Raw genomic sequence first — 19,618 nt, forward strand, 5'->3', positions numbered from 1 at the left:
AGAAGTTTGGAGACATCTGTGTCTGAGCTGGTTGGTTGGACTTCCTTCAGATTCATTGCAAAGAAATAAGCACAGCTAGGATGCAACTCCTTGTGTCCTATTGGAGATCCCACTATTTGATTGGATGGATTGCCCTCCAAAGTACTTTCTCTTCTGACTTTTATAGAGGGAAGCAGAGTAATTAGCTCAAAAACAGCAGGCTGCATCTCAGCAGAAGAAAGATAGGTAAGGTGAATCCTGTCCTTTAGGTCTTTGGTTTTTATTCTGGCACATCTCTTTATATTTACGTTCTTTAAATAAGACACATAAGACATTTTTTGTTGTTGTTTGAATATTGAATGGTTTTCACTGCAAAAAAAATAAAAATGCATCAAGCTGGTCTATTAATATAACAGCTTTAATGAAAAGAAACCAGAAAGACTGTATATTTCAGATTGAGTCATAAGGGCAGCATTTCTCAGCATTTTCTGTCAAAGCTGTGTTTTATAAAATTGTTTGCAACTGGAAACTGTCTCAAATATAAGCTTATTCACAAGCATTTCTTTTTACAGCATCTCATACAGTAGAGTCATGGTATATGTCCAGAAAACTGGCATTACAACATTACAAAGAAAGTATTTATTCTCATATGGAAGTATCCACCCAACCTTGCAATATTCAGAATGTAATTGGAAAAAGCAATTATCAGTTACTCTTAAGGTTAAAGTTATTATAAAAATCCCTTGCTTGAAACAATAATGAGAATTTCTCAGGATACAGAGCTCTGTGAAAGCTTGTCCATTTGCTGTAGAACCTGTGCATGCATACATACGTTGAAACACTGTTGTGCTCATCAAAATGTAAGGTGTTCTGTGACTGTCTTGAATGACAAGGGAAGGAAATACCACTTCTAATGACCCTGTTGGCAGAGAGGTGGTTTAAAACCTCTGGACACTAACTTGTGGTGGTGATGGTCCTGCACATCAGTCCTCACCCTGCACAGATGTTTTCTCTCTGTTCCCTTTCACCATTTTAAAGTGAAAATGGAAATAAACAGTTGATGTGACCAAGACATTAATTTTTCACTTCTTTTCTCCCATACCTCCCAGCACTTAAATTGAGATGTAGCTTGGATTGAAACTGTGTCTCTTCTTTTGGCAGGAATGCTACAGAATGGAAAGAAGTTTGATTCCTCCAGAGACAGAAACAAGCCTTTCAGGTTCAAGATTGGCAGGCAAGAAGTCATTAAAGGATTTGAAGAAGGTGTTACACAGGTACAAAGACATGATTCTGGCTGAATTTCCAACTGGGTGAAAGATGTGTTAGGGCTTAGTGTTCAGTGCAGTGTTGACAAGACCAAGTGGAAATCACAGTGTTGAATCCTAAGTGGTTTTCTTAACGGTCTTAAGTTGCTCCAGGGAAAGTTTAGATTGGATACTAGGAAAAATGCATTCATGAAAAAGAAGGTCAAGAATTGGAGCAGGCTGCCCACTGCAGTGGTGGAGTCCTCATCCCAGGAAATATTTAGGAGATGTGGACATGGCACTAAAGGGACATGATTCAGTGATGGGGCTCAGTAGGTGGGGTTGTTGGTTGGACTTGATCTTAAAGGTCTTCTCCAACCTGGATAATTCTATTATTCTGTTCTGTGAAAGCATGGTCTGTTGAAGAACAGTATTTCCTGTAGTCCTCCAGTAGCTGACTAAGACACCTCCTGCTGACAAGGCTTTACGTGAAGTATGCATTTGAGAAAGGAGAGGCAAGATCCTCTTGCCAGGTGTCAGTGTGTATATAAGTCTTGCTTCTTCCAGGGCCAACTACCACACATAAACCACAGTGGCCTCTAAACTGATCCAGGTGGCAGTATTTTATGAAGTGGCCTCTATTCAGCTACTCAATAAAAGGCCAAGCTGTCGTTTTTGACAACATCTACAACTGTGCTGCAGATTTTGACCCTTACTGAGCAGGGCACCATGCTGCACTGTTAAACTTTTATGACTTTAATACTCCCAGCTACAAAACTTAACATTCAGCAAGCAGCCATAAGACATGAAAAAGGAAACTGCCCTCCATTAATTACAGCTTGAGTGCCAGCACAGTAAAACTGTGAAAGAGCCACACAGAGCAACTCCATGCCGTCTCTGCAGTGTTTTGTCTGCAGGGCTTGTGAGGACGTACGGTGTGAGGAGTGCAGTCAGGGTGCTGAAGTGCAAAAGTTACTCCATTTCTGACTTCTGGACCTCATAATAGGAGGAAATTGCTCAAATGTTATTGTCAGGAACAAATTCTTACACTTAAAGAGGGAAAGAATGCAAAATGAGAAAGAATCCAGTGATAAATGATGCAGCCAGACTTGTTTGAGAGGAAAGGAAAAGAACATGGTTTCCAGCTCCAGGAGAAAGCAACACAAGCATATCCTTCTCTCCAAGCAGAGAAGGAACAGGTCCATCTGAGGAGTCCTGGAGTCTGAAAAATATCCACCTTCTGCTCTAACATCTAGGGAGCACTCTTTATTATTTGCTTTGCAATAATACCTAAGGAGAGCTCAGGGCCCCCATGTGCTGAGTGCTTGAAATGCAGAATTGGTGGTCTGAATAGGGAAGAACAACAAAATGGTTTCAATAGATCCAGCAGCAGGACACTTTGCAAATAGTTCCATGGTTTTTCATCCATCTGTTGTCATATGGCAAGGAGCCCTACAAAGAGAAGGAACCCAAAAGTGCATTTAAGTTGAGTTGGGGTTGCTTTTATTCTAGTCAGAAACCAGTGCAGGAAAAGCTCTAGAAACAAGCTCTGGGTGAATTGGTTTTCTCTCTGCCTTGAACACTCACCAACTCCTGTCTCTTCATTACTGTGCCCAACTCCATTCCAGCAGTGTAGCCACATGCTGCCCTCCTGCTCCTCCTAGTGGATCGCTACGTTAAACTTGTGGCTGCCTCCTTCCACCTCAGAGTTTTTGAGGGTTTGGGAAGTGTGATTGACACAAGGCACATGGAAAAAGGCAATTCACTACGTCGAGCATTTCAATTTTCCAAACCTTGGTTTAATGCCTGTGAGATGGCAGCAGCATCTGCCTTTCTGTGCTCAACTTCTGACAGCTCGAGGTTGCCCCATGCCTAAGATCCATGGGTGCTGTACGAGCTGTCTTACTGGCAGGGACCCACCAGAGCACCAGAGACGAGTGTCAAACCCTGCAGAGACCAAGGAGGTTATCTGCTCTCACACCTTCATCCCCATCCCTGAATGTGAAGGAGGTTGGTGGCCCTGTCTGTGCAGTGGGGTTGGAGCTTCATGATCCTTGGGGTCCCTTCCAACCCAAGACATTCTGTGATTCTATGAATGTGGGAAAGTTACATTCACATTTTTCTTCTACCTAGAATGACTGAAGCTCTAGCTTTAGCATATTTCATAGAAACAGAAAACGAAATTCAACAGGAGAAACTGTGTAAAATATGTAGTTCAGTCCAATCCTGGGAAAGACATCTGAATTAACCTCACTGCATAAAGTCAGGAGTTGTTTCTTGGCCAGTGAATATCTGGTTACCAGTACAGTGTACATAAGTCACAGCTTTACCCCAGAGCAGAACAGAATTTTCAATCTTGATGCTGCAAATCTTAGTGAGACCTTTTACCTCTAAAGCTAATCTGGTGTGAGAGAACTTGGCACTTCTGTCTGTCCCAGGGATGAGACAGAACAAGCTGTGCATGAGCATCTGTCCTTGAGCTTCAGTCTAGGGAAACCTTTCTTAATTAGGACTGCATCAGTCCAGCAGCAGAAAGTTGGGTGCCTCTAGCATTTGTGTTTGGTCAGTAGCTTTGAAGTCATCGATGATGGTGACTGAAGAAGCAAAAAACACTGCTGGACATTTTTGAGAATCTGAACCAAAAGGTGTCTCTGTGCTGATCTGTCATGAAGTTCTGTTCCTGCCTGCTACTAAGGCTTTTCCATAACTCCTGCTGATGGTGTTGTATGTATCCTGCACTCCACAGAACTCACACCTCATGCAGCTGACTCCAGGATAAGCAGTGTAGATCACAGTGTGCCTTGGAAAGACTTTTGTTGCTCCCAAGCTGGCTCTAGCAATTTAAAGAGAAGCCGGATGAGCTAGGCAATGAATGAGAGCTGTTTGTAGCAGCTTCAGCTTTCTTGAAGAGCAAAAAGATGAATTTGACCATCCTGAATATCCTCGGTTCTGTAAATCTGCCATGTAGTGCTCTGCTCTGTCTTCCTGCTAATACTGTGTTTTATCTTCTTCTTTCTCCACCATCCAAAAACCAGATGAGCTTAGGGCAAAGAGCAAAGCTGACCTGCACACCTGAGATGGCCTACGGAGCCACGGGCCACCCTGGGGTCATCCCTCCCAATGCCACGCTCCTCTTTGATGTGGAGCTTCTCAGGTTGGAGTGAGTCGTCTTGGGGGAGCTGGCTGGAGGCACCTCTCCATAACCATCCCTTCTTTCTCACCCTCCCAGCAGCGGGGGAAATCTTCACTGGAATCCTAATCTTCCTGCTCAAGCTGTCATATCAGTAGCATTTGCCATTAGGTTTCTTAAGCCTTTCTTTCTCCTTTCTTCTTAGACTTTGTGGTGTCCATATTTGCCTTTCATTGGAAGCTTTGCTTTGGGAAAAATGTCTACTGTTGTAACATTCTCAAGTTGTACATTTTATTTAATCTGCATGTGATGAGAATTCACAGTGATGATTGAAAATATATATAAATATAAATATATATATATATTCCTTATTGAAAAAACCACTGCCTTACTGTACACTTAAACCAAGAAAATTTAAAAAAACAAAACACAAAAGGTGCTCAAAAACTCCAGTGTACGCCTTGTACATGAACGGGCATTAGCCAAACAGAGTTACCTGCGCTGCCACTTTTCTCAACTTGTACGTTCTGCTTGCTGCTGTTTTAAAGAATACTGTCTCATTTAAGAATTAAGTATATATGTAAACAATAAAACCTTGATACTTTACAATTTCTGTTTTCTTTTTTCCTGCTTTCCATCGGCCATCAAAGTTCTTTATAGTGAATGAGAAGTTCTTCAGACAGACATGAAGGTTGAGGGAACTGGGTTTGTTTAGCTTGGAGAAGAGAAGGATCCAGGGAGACCTCATTGTGGCCTTCCAGTACTTGAAGGGAGCGTAAAACAGGAGGGGGAACAGATATTTACAAGGGTGGATAGTGATAGGACAAGGGGGAATGGTCTTAAACTGAGACAGGGGAGGTTTAGGTTGGATCTTAGGAGGAAGTTTTTCCCCCAGAGGGTGGTGAGGCACTGGAACAGGTTGCCCAAGGAGGCTGTGGATGCCCCATCCCTGGAGGCCTTCAAGGCCAGGCTGGATGTGGCTCTGGGCAGCCTGGTCTGCTGGTTGGAGACCCTGCACATAGCAGGGGGTTGGAACCAGATGAGCATTGTGGTCCTTTTCAACCCAGCCCATCCTGTGATTCTATGAAACGTTCACCCATTTTCTTGATAATTATTTATCTTCCTACACAAAATATGCATAGTTCCATGTATTGCTTCTGTTGTAGTTTGCACAGGGAAAGATGTCCAGGAGCACGCATGTAGGTGCTGCTGGGACAGAGGTTTCCTGACTCCCCATCTGCCCTGCACTGCTGGTGGCCCCTCAGTTCCAGGCAAAATTTGGCTGTTGAAGAGAAGGAAATTGATATTTCTTAGAGTCACAATGCCGGTCCCATGCTATGCCTTTACAACAGTAAAACTAGCATACAAATTTCTGCTGGAGCTCAGGCAGGCTATAGAAGAGCAGAATTGTGTGCATCCAGCTCACAAAGCCAATCTGAACCTGGGGCCCCCAGTACAGGAGAGATCTGAAGCTGTTGGGACACATCCAGAGGAGGGCCACTAAGCTGATGAGAGGGCTGAAGCACCTCTCCTGTGAAGAAGGGCTGAAGGAACTGGGCTTGTTTAGCTTGGAGAAGAGAGGGCTCTGGGGAAACCTCACTGCAGCCTTCCAGTACTTGAAGGAAGCTTGTAAGCTACTTGCATCATTTTCAACTACAGGATTTTTTAGGATTTTTTGAGGTGAGCACCTGAAACAGTTGGTGCTCTATTTTCTTGTGCGAGTTTCTGTAAGGAAAACACAGCTCTCGTGGGAAGATGGACTGCAGAGCCACATAGTGAGGGCATTCCTCCTGGAGAGCATAAAAGCAGCACTGCCTGTCTGACCAGCAGGGACCACAGATCTCTTTTCTTTCTCTAGGCAGTCATCTGAACCACAAAGCTGCATTTTAGTTTGTTAATTCAAAAGCAGATAACCTTCCCTCTCCCCCCCTTGCAGGTTATTATTCACTGAAAATTGGTAAACTTTTTTCTTGCTCCTCTCTCCCTCAAGCAGACAAAGGAGAAAGCCCTTTTTCAATGGAAATTCAGGGTCTCTGCAGCAGCTGTTACAGATCCATGTTTCACTGAGAGGTCTCAATTAGGATATAGGCCTTTTTCAAATGCCTCAAAAGCATGCAGTGACACGAAGAACTAATTGGTCCAACCAATACTGCTGTTTGCACAAGAGCTGAGGCATCACTCTCCACTTCTGCTGGGTTTCTGACCAGAGAGCAGCGCATTCCTGCTGGGCTGTAAGAGCTGATCACAGCCCTGTCATCTCCATCCAAAGAGCTGCTATGCACTTACCTTTCCCATTGCCCTCAGCTGTGCAAGCCTGCCATTAGGAGTCTGTAAAACCCTTATTACAGCTGCTTGATGAAGCTCTCTCCCTCATCACTCTCTCCCTTCAGAGACCTTTGTTGGAAGCAGAGATTATTACATCTTTCATGCCAAATTCATTAAAAAAAATGTGAAAGGAAAACTAATTGTGCTTTGTGATACTTAGGGAAATTAAGTCTTCAAGGAAATGTAATCTCCAGCTCTTCATTTGACTGCAAATGTGTTAATTTATTTAATTGTATCATCGATCAACACAGTACATATAATTATTGCCACTATATAATGGATTAGAAAAAAATTTACTGTTGCCGCCTGTGTAATCAGATCTGCTCTTGTTACTGATTTCTAAACAGTATAGATGGAAAAAAATGACCTTCCAGGCTTAATTTCATGCCCTACTTCCTGAAAAATTAAATGGAAAGTGAGCACACACAAAAACCAGCACAGATGCAGACTGCAAGGCTGGTAACATCTGCCTTATTTGCTGCCCCTTCTGCCATTCATATAACTGAACTCATTTCCTCGTCCTTTGATATTACATTTCAAACAAAATCTTGAGCAGACCTCATCAAAACAATCCTCTGGGCATTCGATTTCCATTCTCTCTGTCTTACAGGTACAAATTATTATTTCATTTTCCATGCGTAGGGACATTGAAAGCCCCAAACAGACACTAGAAGGAAAAGTATGAAATGGAATATTTAATGAAAGGCAGCAGCTGAGCTCTTGGAGATATCAAAAGCTGCTGATGTTGAGGATTCATTGAAGGAATTTTTATTAATCTTATTACCCTATAGGATTGCTTTTTATATGTATTTTTCAAACAGCACCAAATCCTCATCAAAACAGACACTACAGAGCAGGCAACATGCTGTCTGCTATTGACAGATGGAATGCAGTATTTGCACATGATTTTAAACAAGGAGGACAGAACACTGCTCCATTATTAGCACTTCAGTGGGCTATTACCAGCATTTATCATTATTTATTAAAGCATCAATCCAGTTCTTGTTACAGCCAAGAGCCATCTAAATGCCCAACAGCTTGTGTAAAGTGCATGTTCATGTGCCTCCCTCCAACCTTTACAAAGCTGTGGCAGGTCACACAGAAGTCTCCCATAACATTTCATTCATTTAAACAATTTAAGGCAAGCTGGTTTTGCCTGAACAACTTAAGACTTGTGTTAACCTCGTGGGTTGGACCTCTTAACCAAGCTGACACAGGAGAAGTAACCAACTGTGTAAGTATGAAGCAGGTGAAACAGATCACTGCTCCCATTTAAACATATGCACATCACAGATGCATCGGAGGGGGGGAAGCAGGAGAGGGCTGAGCAAGCCAGAAAGCAGCCACAATGGCAGCAGGGATTTAGAATGAAGGATGGTTTGGGTTGGCATGGACCTGAAAGCCCATCCAGTCCCAGGACCCCATTCACTGAATCCTGATACTTTGAGAAATAATTAAAAATCAGATTTTTTTTTTTTCCTCTACTACAATAAGTTTTCTACTTAGCATGAACTTCATTACAGTCACATCTAAAATTACCACCAGTATCTATAGCCTCACTTTGGTCCTGTGTTCTCTACTTAATATTAAAGACATCAGCTTCATTCCTGTTGCTTCTCTTCAGTGCAAATCTGGTACACTTCCAAATCTCTTCCAGCATCCTCAGCCATACAGCAATGAGAGCTGTTAGGAGTAGCTCTTATCACTGGGCATGAGGTATCTTGACAGAAGTCACCTAAACAGTTGGATTACTTCACCTGGCCACTCATTTTCTATTTGTAGAGGAATCTCCGTTATAAATATAGCTTTGTTTCTAGCAAACAGCAGCCTAACAGGCTAAGCCTCCTTGTTTTGGTTTCAGCTGGAACCAAATTGATCTCTCCACAGCGTCTGGTATGATGCTATGTTTTTGTTCTAGGAGAAAAACAACACTGATAACAACCTGATGTTTATAGTCACTGCTAAGCAGCGTTGTACAGAGCCAAAGCCTTTCTCAGTGAAGGGCCTGAGGAGCTGGGAAGGAACAGAGCAAGAACAGCTGAGTGAAACCAGCCAAAGGGATATTCCATAGCCTGGAACATCATGCAGATGGAGTTCTGAAGGGGTTGGGAGTTTACCTTGCTCTCTGCTGCTGTTCAGAAGGCTAGCTGGGTCTTGGTTGGCAGGTGGTGGACAATTGCTTGTGCATCACTTGTTATATACATGCATATGCATATATTTGTCATAACTATCACCCTTTTCTGCAGTTTAGCATATAGTTTTATCTCAATCCATGAGTTCTAGTTTCGTTTTTTCCTTTTGATTCTCCCTGTCATCTCACTGGGAAGCAGGGGGTGAGGAGACAACTGTGGTGCTCAGCCACCTGCTGGGTTAAACCACAACGCTCCATCAAATATTTCCAGGAGGAAAAAGAAACAATGAGTTGGATACAATATGTAAGCATGAAGAAGAATCAAACCATTCACAAACCACAAGCAAAAAAAGCAGAAAGGGTCCTGTTTACTTGCATTTAATCAATTTTTAGAAGCAGCAGGTGAAATTCAGAGATACTTCATATCGAGCCCTTGAAACTCTTCTGCATCAGCTGGCTACCATGTTTAAAGTCAGCTCTGGAGGCTGAGGAACAGCAGGCCAGAAATGCTCAACATATGTGGTCCCATCTTCCAAAGGCCTGCTCCAAACAGGGCTGTGGTTACACAGCACTTACCCATCCAAGCCCTTACAACACAGGGAAGTCGTGTCCCTTCAGGAGATTTAACTTTAAAGCAGATATTCTGATGTTTCACATCTATTCAATTGATCTAAAGATTCAAATTAGCCTACTAAAAATGGTAAGTTATACTTCAGTGGGAATCCTTAGTTTCAAAACACAGCGGTAGATCTGGAGAACAGTTTTTAAAAAACATCAGTTTATTTTGGTGGGTCTGTATTTATTCCATATTTTTCTTTGAGCAGTTTAAGCTGTTCCTCTTTCTTCTTTGTGTCCATCTTTTGGAATGCCTGTAATTAAGGGAAATAATAAAATGCATGAGAAGAAAAACTGCATCTTAAGGTATGTTATTTCCTATAAACTGCAACTAACTTCTCACTGTGAATGACATCAACATCACATACAAACAGCACTGCTTAGTTCTTGACCTCAGAGAACTCCACCAGACTCTGGGCCTCATCAGGCAGAACATCAAGGATTTACAGACTTCTTCCTGTTAAACAAATCTCAAAGCCCTCTGTAACTGTTTGGCCCCTTCTACCTCTTCTCACCAGAAGCATGATTTCCACATTCCTAGTCCAAAGGTTGTGGTGATTTATGCACATGAATCACACTGAAGATGAAATCCTTGCCATTTATCCACCCATTCCCTCTACCAGTCTGGAATTATTTCTTAAAAGCATCCAACCATTTTCTCAAACTGATTTTTTTTTTATGCTGAACATCTTCAAAGGTAACAATAAGAAAACCAAGAGCACTTACCCTGTTTGCATTATAGTACAAAACGACAAGGTATCTGTTGCACACATTGAATCCTGACAGATGATCACAAGCATTTTTGGCATCAAAGATGTCTTCATAGACTACATAGGCTGTTCCTCTCGTTTCTGGAGTGTTTCCACTGCAGAGCAAATGTTAACAAACATTAATACCAAGTTCTATGAACAGGACTCTTACTATTCAGCACTGACTGAGACAGAATACTGTTCTTCGCACAACAAAGCTATATTGATGCAAGCTGGTTCAGCTGCATGACCATCACTTATCAGACCATCAATTCAATTTCCTCTGCCTGAGGAGCAGGAGACACGTCTGGGCACATCACTCTAACCAGCTCTGAGCTTACACAGAGCTTATTACAGGGTTTACACAGCCACAAGATCTCAGCTAAAAGACAGTTACAGCCAACTTAGGAATCACAAGAACCCTTTCTTCGGAGCTGACTTATAAATGAATTCCAATAAACAACATCACACACTTCCACATCACAGTGTGAATGCAAACTGAAAGGATAAAACTGCACAAAGGAGGAGAAGAATTACAAAGGGAGTTCCACAAAGGGAGCTCACAACCAATACAAGGGGAAGAAAGGATTGAGTGCAGCCCTGCTGAAAAAGACCTGGGGGTACTGGTGGATGGCAGCTGGCCATGAGCCAGCACTGTGCCTTCAAAACCCAAAAAGCCAACTGTACCCTGGGCTGCACCAAAAACAGCGTGGCCAGCATGGCGTGGAAGGTGATCCTGCCCCTCTGCTCTGTGCTGTGAGGCCTCACCTGGAGCACTGCGTCCAGATGTGGCGTGTCCAACCTACTCTTTTTCATATTAATTCTCTTCTGTCAGCGTATGTCAATTAGTGAAAATCCCACCTATTTAGCCAAGCAAAAGAAGTACGTTCTCTCTCATTCTTTTAACCCTTGCCCAGTCCCTTTTGTTGTTCTTCTCTGTATTAATAAGACCCCACCAGCTGCACTTTCCAACACAGCATGCAGGAGCACACCCCAGTACTCCCCTTCTGTTCATGTTTACTGAGAGTAACTCTACACAGAAAACTCACGTTGTTCTTTGCACTGAGCCATCACTTTTTATCACTACAGCACTGGCCAAAACGAGCACTTTGATTTGGGGTAGAGTTTGATCTTTTTAGCTATTATCATATCTATACCCCACAAAATTGAAGTGATGAACGTTATGGATTCATTACCCAACTCAGTCTAAGAGCACAGGGAAACAGAGCAACATAAACAACAAGGACACATTCAGCTGTAAGCCAGTCAACAACCTGTGAGCTCAGAGATGCCACAAGTTATTTTGCCAACATCAGGATAAAGGCAGTATGAAGAAAATCATATCATATCTACCCTACATTTAATTTCTTTTCAAATATTAAAAGATGAGCACCAAATATTATTGCTCCTCCCTTCCAAAATATTTCTCCGAGCTTGGAAGAAAAAAAAAAAAGATCATCTTGTATGAATGCCAGTACTCCAACCAGCCTTACTGCAGCTCTCAACAGCTAATCCTAAATCCTCAGCCAACTCTTTCTGCCTAAAACTTAGAACACAGCATTAACCAGATGAAATTACAGTTAGATCCATAGCACAGCGCTCAGGATAGCAAGGAACATCAGAGCTCAGGTCATCAATATTTGAAGAAACTAAAGAGAGGAGCCTCAGATTTGCCACAGAGAGGTACAGCCTCAGCATATTTGGAACAAAATTCAGTCAGATCTCCACATGGCTCAGAGCTGAGCTGCACAGCAAGGGGTGCAGTATTTATGGTAGACAGCTCCATCATCAGTGGTGCCATACCTGTTTCTTCATTAGTTCTTTATCTAATCCTCACTAAGCAGAAGTGGTTGCCTTCAAACCTTGCTTTTCATATTTTTACCTTTACTTAAAATAAAAGGTTAGTTCATTTAAGGTTTAAGTCCTTTTTTTTCCCCACTTACCTACATTCAGACCAGGCTTAAGCTATTCCAACATACCTACCAGCACCATTCTGCTTACCAACAAATTGACACACGAGAGAAACACAACCACGTGCCCCTTCAGCACACAGGGATGCTGCTAACGCACACTCAGCTTTTTCAGCTATGAAAACCAGTTGTTACCACTATAATAGGAATACTGACATATGACAGCTATTCCAAAGCCTTGGTTTAAGTTAAGTCCTTAACTTCTCAAAGAAAACTAAAATTACTTACACCCTGATTTGCCGAATAGGTCCGTATTTCCCAAAAATATCATACATCTCCTCTGCGGTGATTTTATAAGGCAAGTTCCTGATGTATAGGATCCGATTGACCTCCGGTGGCAGCCGAATCTGAAGGAGAAACAACGTCGTGCTACACACAGAACCCACTTCAAACCTTAAATGCTACAGCCTACCTACTACATCTCAGGCCTGCTGCCCATCAGCTATAGACTTTACGTGGTTTTACCAAAGCTAGAACCCGGTAAGAGCACTCACGTTGGCTCGCTTGGCCGCTTGCATCGCCATGGTGCCGGGACAACGGGGGGGCCTCGGGCCTGGGAGAGAAACGGCAGCAGGCAGCGATCCTCCAACAGCGGCCCTCCGACGCCGCCGTTCTCCTTAGCGGAAGACCCGGATGTTATCCCAGGTTGCACCGCGCGCGCTCACCGGAAGTGCTGCCGCGCTACCCCGCGTGATTGTGTGTCTCTAGCCCCGCCCACCGTCCTGCCCCCATTCCCGCCTCTCATGGGCTGAGGAAAGCGGTGCTGGCTGCCATTTTGTTCAGGCGGGGCTAGGCTGGCGCCTGATGAGTTGTAGGAATTGTGCGGCTTGGAAAGGTGTGGGAAAACAGACGCGAGCCCCAAACTGAGACTGGAGATAGATGTGTGGTGGTTTTCACAGAATCACAGAATGGCCCGGGTTGGAAGGGAAGGACCTCAAACATGAATCTCCAACTGCCCTGCCACACGCAAGGCCACCAACCTCCACATTTAATACCAGACCAGGCTGTCCAGGGCCCCATCCGGCCTGGCCTTGAACACCTCCAGGGATGGATGGGGCATCCACAGCCTCTCTGGGCAGCTGTTCCAGCACCTCACCACTCTCTCTGGAAAGAACTTCCCCTGACATCCAACCTAAATCTTCCGTCCTTCAGTTTAAAACCATTTCCCCTTGTCCCGCTGTTGTTTTCCTGTATAAAGATGTCATATGCTGTATCTGCAGTGTGAATTGCTTTTTTTATTCACATATCCTGTAAGACTTTGCTTTGGCCCTCGTTTTTTGACATCTTTCACAATAAATCATTTCCAATTTGGTAGCAGAAATCACAGAATCTCAGCTTTTAAGGCATCTGTAGTGCTCCTACCCATAGAGCAACTACAGCAGAGGGCCCTTCTTTAGGGTGATTTCAGTGGCATTTCAATGACAATTTTGCCAATGTTCTTGCTTTCTTCCATTTTCCTGTGTGCCTCCACAATCCCGTGCAGAGGGTAAACGCTGTCGACAAGCGGCTGGAGATGTGGAGAGGCTCCTTCAGAGAAATAGGGCAGCACATTTTCTATGAAGGCTTTCACCAGCTGCTCCTTATACTGCAGAAAAATAAAGCATTTTTCAGATCATTTTCTAGTCATTCACATTCACTGAACAGTCTCTGAAGACAGCATACAAAATGTATACAATTCTCAGACATTTCTCAGGTTGACTCATGGACAACATCTATCCTAAAGTGCCTTTTATAGTCATAACTGAATTTTCCACATAAAATGATTTTCTTTTGGTAATTTCTGGACTTGAAATTAACTTGGTCTCTGCTTTGAGGAGTGTGGCTGCAGATGACCTGATGGAGGTTCTTCTCTCTCTCTCCCAGACTTGATCAAGTCATCTGATCACTCGAGTTTTATTTCTTAGAACAAATCTTTAAATTATGGTATCATTAAGCATGTTAAAAAGTCCCTAGTATTCCCAATGCATTCCTCTGTTGTACTGTTTTCTGGAAGGATGCACTTCGTAATTTTGCAATGTTTTCTAAATTATGTAATAACAGTTCAATATGGTACTCTTTTTTTCAGCTTTAGAGCTGATATCAAGAGAAAACTCTCAAAATTGTCACATATTTTAAGATTAAACTATATACAGCATTGATAGTCATTACTTGCCTCCTTGTCTCGTGATCTTAATAGACTTGTATGGATGCTCCCTCTTTTGGAGAGCAGTCTTGCAAGCAAATCTCCATGAACTTCACCTCCACTCAGTAGTCCATAAATAATCCACCGGCCATCAGTTCTCAAGCAGCTGAGATTCTTCTCCCAATAAGAGCCACCAACACAATCTAAAATAATATCTACTCCAGAACCTCAAGTAGAAACAAAAAGAAAAAAAGAAACAGCAATACCATTGAGCTGTATTATAGGATAATCTCAGGCAAGCAAAAGTAAAACATTATTCTCTTTAGGTACAGAATTATTCTTGCAGGTCTTACTTAAATCCTGGGAAATGAGGAACTGGCACAATGATTTGCAAAGAATCCTAGCATGAGGCACAAAACCAAATCATTACAGATACACACATGCATAGTCTGTCAGAAAGTGTCTCAAATGCTTTTAAAAACCCTCATTTTTCCTAACTGTAAGAGAACAAAGTTTTGTGCCTATTTGCCTATTCAGACACAAAACAAGTGCAAGGATTTGCTCCTATGCTTAGTTATGGGTGCAACAATAATATTGGCACCATTTTTACACTGCAGATGAACATAAAGCCAAAGGGAGCCCATGTGCAAAACAGAGCCTTAAACTAAGGAAAGATACATTCTTGACCTGAACAGGATGTTACATTACCTGTAGTAACTCACGAGTAGTAAAGCAGATTTGATACCACTGGAATCCCAACCTCTTTAGCACCAAAGGGAGCATAGAAGATTTGCATGCTTCTTTTTGAAAAGATGATGGAAACTCCCAGTTGAAATTGAGTGTATGTGCATATGCTTTAGAAAATACACTCTTTCTTAACTGTGTCTTTCACTCAGGTTCTTACCTTGGGTGAAGGCCAAGACCTTTTCGCTAAAATCTTCATTCTTGTAGTTGAACCCTGCAGCTGCTCCAGCATTTGTTGTTGCTTTGAGTTTCTCCTGAGTTCCTGCTGTCACGATGGGAATAGCATTTGCCAGTCTGACCAGCTGAATGGCTGCCATACCAACCCCGCTAGCTCCAGCATGGATCAACACTGTTTCCCCTTTCTGTATTTTACCTGAAGGAGGATGTAAAGGAAACGATTACCCTGTGGGCATTATCTGGGAAGTAGAACATGATCAAAGTGGCAAAAACTGAATAGATAAAAGTAGTGAAATCTTAAAGAGATATCCTTATTCACTGAGTCCTATTTGCAACTTCATGTCCTTTATTAAAGCAGCAAATCCAGAATGAACACAACTCCTGGTGTACTAACAGGACTCCATTTTACTGACTCCAGTAAACTGCTGCCAACAGAAAACACACTCACTGAATGTTAATGTTGAGAAATTGGGCACTCAGCAGTGGAGAAATTCCTCAAGCCTTGGGTAGCATTAAGGATTGGTTCTCCTGAAGTCAGCAGAGTATGTTGTGTCTGGGCAGATGTGGTCAGGATTTCAGAATGTGAATTCATACCTCATTCTGAACCAGATAGGTAAAATGTGAATGGTGTGACAGAGAAAATATTTTGAAGGTAGACAGCATTCAGATGGAGGCATGGAGGCAACAATTAGAGGACTTAACAGCAGAAATGAAGGTGAACTGTTTTGACAGGATAGATTCGCAAGTACACCTCTCACCTACAAAATGCAGCAGCTGAAAAGCTGTTAACCAAGCCTCAGGAATGGCTGCAGCCTGAATAAATGTAATATCTTTGGGAACTGGCATCAGGTGACCTTCAGGTACTGTAACATATTCAGCCTGGCCGCCTCCAGAGAGCAGAGCCATCACTGCATCACCAATCTTCCATCGCCCGGTGCAGCCAGGTCCAAGCCCAGCCACACTCCCAGCTGCTTCTAAGCCTAAAATATCACTTGCTCCTTTGGGGGGAGGGTACTTCCCTCTCCTCTAAAACAAAACAAAAGAGAGGATAGGGAATGAAAAACCATACATCAGTGAGTGTAACAACCTGTGGTATTTTATTTGTATACCTCCTGTCTTTTTATTTTATCCTGATTTTGGACTGTGCAAATGTTTCAGTAATTTAAGGGCCTTCCATCCTTTGGCAACACTCCCTTTTCCTTAGTAAGTATATTTGATTCTTAAAACAGTGCAAGTATGATTTGCTGCAAGTTCCCTACATCCACACCAATCCATACTGGGAATGACTTTCAGTTCCTGATCATGGTTTTCTGCTCAAATTAGGAAATGGTCTAAGCATCCAGAAAGACTGGAGCTCTTTTACATCTTTTCTTGAAAGGCAGCTGCCTTTCCATGTCTCCATGCATTGCAGAGATCAAAATAAAAGCATTCACCTACTCAATCAACACCTCTTCTTTCAGCCCTATGAGCATTTCCTTGGAAGACTCCCAGCCACATGCTCACCAAGGCCAATCTCTTTTAACTCTTCTGATTTGTCAAGACTTCAAATGGGGACTTGAAAAGTTGGTGTTTTCAGGTGCATAAACCCACTTAACATACACATACCTGGAGTAAATCAGCCCTGTTCAGAGCACTGGCAGAGACCTTCACAAGAACTTCTCCTTCTCCTGGGTGTGGTTTCGCCACTTCTTTCACATAGAGATTTTCTGGTCCTCCTGGGCAATCAAAGTGGGCTGCCAGCATCTTCCCTAGAAAACAATCATGTCAAGGTCAGCATGAATGCAGGCATACTGTGTAGGTGGAACACCTCTGCAATCAGTACAGCTAAACTCCTGTACCTCTGGAAGGCAGAGACATGGGCTGAAGTGCAGATGGACAACGCAGACTGTGAAGCAGTTTGAAGGCGAAAGAGCTGCTTGAGAAACGGTGAGTTAGCATGACTGAAGGGTAAGAGATGCTTTGAAAACCTCCTGCTTATGTTCCTTGCCTCCCTTAGCAGGTGATTCCTGTCTGCTGTGTGCTGGACTCACTCCTATAAAGGGTCTCACTATTGCAGAACCTTTCAGGTAACTCTTCACAGCTTCTGGTTTTGCCACTAGCAGTTGTTGAGATGGGCTGAGATGTTAAGCCTGTTTTCACCTAGAATATCAAACTGGAGTAATCATCCTTCTGGGTACTGGATGGAAGCAGAAGAGAAAAGAATGGGAAAATCTCTGTTATTTCCTGTACTTTGCAGCATATAAATGCAGTACAGATCTGCTGCACAAGCGTGTGTGCAAGGTTGACCCTCTTCACGTAAGCAGAGCTGCATGATAGAGCTGCATGCCCTCTGCAAAGTCAATTGCTTTACATTATCTGCACAAAACCCCTGAAGTGCATACTTAAACATTTGTTGTAAGGCTGGAAATGTGGAACGATAAACACCTTAAAGCCCAGGGATGTAATTCCCCACAGGGTGGTGCTCTGTGGCTGCTTTATGGTGAGTTGAAAACTGCTACCAATTATTGGCATAAAATGTAACTTTAAGGCATCGTGTTCTGAGACTGGCTGGTTTTTTGGTTTTTTTACTTCCAGCTAAACCAGTCAATCCAGTCTGTCAACATTCATTTGTCAGCACAGAAATGTAATGGGAAGCCCTCTGGATAGCACCCTATACACGTGTTTCTCCCCTCTTACCCTGTTCCACTACAAACAATTAAAAATCAGATGATAAAGAAGCTTCCATCCCTCTTCTGACAGTCCACCAAACCCATTTTTATGAACGCTCTGTTGCTGGAAGCAGGTCCACCAAAATATGCATAGATATAGATTTTAAAAAGTGTAGCAAAGATATGAATACCTTGCTTTCAAATGTTTACAAGTGGAGAGCCAAGTTTCCAAGTGCAACACCTTCAAACGATCAGATCTGCCAGCGGAGGCCTGAAGCAGCAGTTTAAGGGTGCGTGGTTCCTGGCCGTTTCTTGTGAGCCACCTTTTCCTTCAAGGAAGAGAAGTTGCGCAATGGGAACTGTCACTGGGAGCAGTCAGGTCTGGTTCCCTCCTCCCAGGCTCTGCCTTTGCAGTCAGCTGTTCCCCAGCAAGACAAGGGGTGCAATCAGAAGAGGTCGTGTTTTACTCGGAGGGAAAGACCTGAACTGAGTCAGAAATATTAGCACATCTCACTGTTATTTCTTCCCATAGATATGCTTTGTTCCATGGATCGAGGCAGAAATCTGCTTTTCCCTTTGACATCGATGTAGAGATTTCACGCACGCCCCCACCGTGCAGGGAGGTTTGGTTTGGTGCCTTTACCCTGCTGCTGCTCTTCATTGATTGGTTGGTTGTGTGCGTTCAGAGCTTCCTGAGCGAAGCATTTAAATGCTCTTTGGATTTCTGAACTCTGAATAGCACAGGCTGGATTTACTCACACTGTGTTAAGGGTGCATGAGTTGTGACAGCCCTTAATGCTATTTAGATCTGTCTCTGGTTCCTGTGAGACTGCAGCACTCAGAGCTCATGTCCATCCGCCCACTGCATTTCTACCTGCTGGTTCAGCCACCTTATCTCACCTCTTTGCTGAGCTTTGCCATTTCCCACAGTGGGAGGTGCCTCAGGTTATGCATTTATCCACATCCCACCTGCCAGCTCCTGTTACGTGGGAGTTGTCAGGAAATAAAACTGCCATTTCAGAGTATTTAGATACGGTATCATTTTTCATGTCTGTCTGTGTGTGGGGTTCTTCTGTGCATTTCTTTTCATATTGATTTTAATATTTTGGGACTTGGACACTTTGAAACTAAAAAAATTTAGAAACAAATATAGCAAAAAATTTGTTTGAATCATAGAATCATAGAATGGCCTGTGTTAAAAAGGACCACAGTGCTCATCTAGTTTCAACCCCCTGCTACGTGCAGGGTTGTCAACCAGCAGACCAGGCTGCCCAGAGCCACATCCAGCCTGGCCTTGAATGCCTGCAGGGATGGGGCATCCACAACCTCCTTGGGCAACCTGTTCCAGTGCCTCACCACCCTCTGAGTGAAAAACTTCCTCCTAATATCCAACCTAAACCTCCCCTGTCTCAGTTTAAAACCATTCCCCCTTGTCGTATCACTATCCACATGTGTTTATTTTCACATGACTTCAAGAGCTATAGCTTATTTGCTTCTGCAGATGAGAGGATCACAGGACCTGGTTTTCTTCAGCCTGTTCTTCACCTGGTGATATAGCCAGAGCCTCAGTGGTCTTCTGCACAGTTCAGGAACTGTGGAGATGTGGCACTGAGGGACATGGTGGAATGGGTTGCAGTTGGACTAGATGATCTTAGTTGTCCTTTCCACCTGAACAATTCTACAGTTTCCACCTGAACGATTCTACAGCCTGGTAGCAACGTTGTCCCTCCTCCCAAGTCTTCACAGAACTTCACAATCCACTGCAGATTGAAGTATATTCCATA

At 43.2% G+C, this 19,618-nt stretch overlaps 3 protein-coding genes and 1 long non-coding RNA gene across 5 annotated transcripts in view; 2 read left to right on the forward strand and 2 right to left on the reverse strand.

The window, feature by feature from the left end:
- Positions 1 to 4,967, forward strand: part of FKBP1B (FKBP prolyl isomerase 1B) — a 45,482-nt gene extending 40,515 nt beyond the window's left edge. The window contains exons 3-4 of the mRNA XM_031595918.2: positions 1,141 to 1,253; positions 4,259 to 4,967. Of these exons, the coding sequence (XP_031451778.1) occupies positions 1,141 to 1,253; positions 4,259 to 4,387 (242 nt within the window). The 3' untranslated portion in view covers positions 4,388 to 4,967. The remainder of the gene's footprint in view (positions 1 to 1,140; positions 1,254 to 4,258) is intronic.
- A 4,204-nt stretch (positions 4,968 to 9,171) lies between these two features.
- SF3B6 (splicing factor 3b subunit 6) lies at positions 9,172 to 12,795 on the reverse strand. Its single transcript, XM_031595922.2, has 4 exons — positions 12,638 to 12,795; positions 12,372 to 12,490; positions 10,151 to 10,289; positions 9,172 to 9,678 (listed from the first exon to the last, which is right to left on the reverse strand). The coding sequence occupies exons 1-4, from the start codon at positions 12,665 to 12,667 to the stop codon at positions 9,589 to 9,591; spliced, it is 378 nt and encodes a 125-aa protein (XP_031451782.1). The 5' UTR covers positions 12,668 to 12,795; the 3' UTR covers positions 9,172 to 9,588.
- Positions 12,796 to 12,877: 82 nt separating this feature from the next.
- On the reverse strand, positions 12,878 to 18,415 carry TP53I3 (tumor protein p53 inducible protein 3). Of its 2 annotated transcripts, none has more exons than XM_031595921.2 (6): positions 18,026 to 18,415; positions 16,792 to 16,934; positions 15,945 to 16,212; positions 15,170 to 15,382; positions 14,296 to 14,492; positions 12,878 to 13,728 (listed from the first exon to the last, which is right to left on the reverse strand). In XM_031595921.2, the coding sequence occupies exons 2-6, from the start codon at positions 16,927 to 16,929 to the stop codon at positions 13,537 to 13,539; spliced, it is 1,008 nt and encodes a 335-aa protein (XP_031451781.1). In that variant the 5' UTR covers positions 16,930 to 16,934; positions 18,026 to 18,415; the 3' UTR covers positions 12,878 to 13,536. The 2 variants fall into 2 exon arrangements, with proteins under 2 accessions (XP_031451781.1, XP_031451780.2); XM_031595920.2 differs by lacking the exon at positions 18,026 to 18,415 and adding an exon at positions 17,025 to 17,186.
- LOC149919239 (uncharacterized) lies at positions 17,032 to 18,453 on the forward strand. The gene is made up of 3 exons (XR_016464556.1): positions 17,032 to 17,112; positions 17,183 to 17,252; positions 18,367 to 18,453. It is a non-coding gene; the product is annotated as an uncharacterized LOC149919239 (long non-coding RNA).
- Positions 18,454 to 19,618: the final 1,165 nt, after the last annotated feature.

This window comes from Phasianus colchicus, chromosome 2 (genome assembly GCF_987193195.1).
Source record: "Phasianus colchicus chromosome 2, bPhaCol1.hap1.1, whole genome shotgun sequence".
Classification (NCBI taxonomy): Eukaryota; Metazoa; Chordata; class Aves; order Galliformes; family Phasianidae; genus Phasianus; species Phasianus colchicus.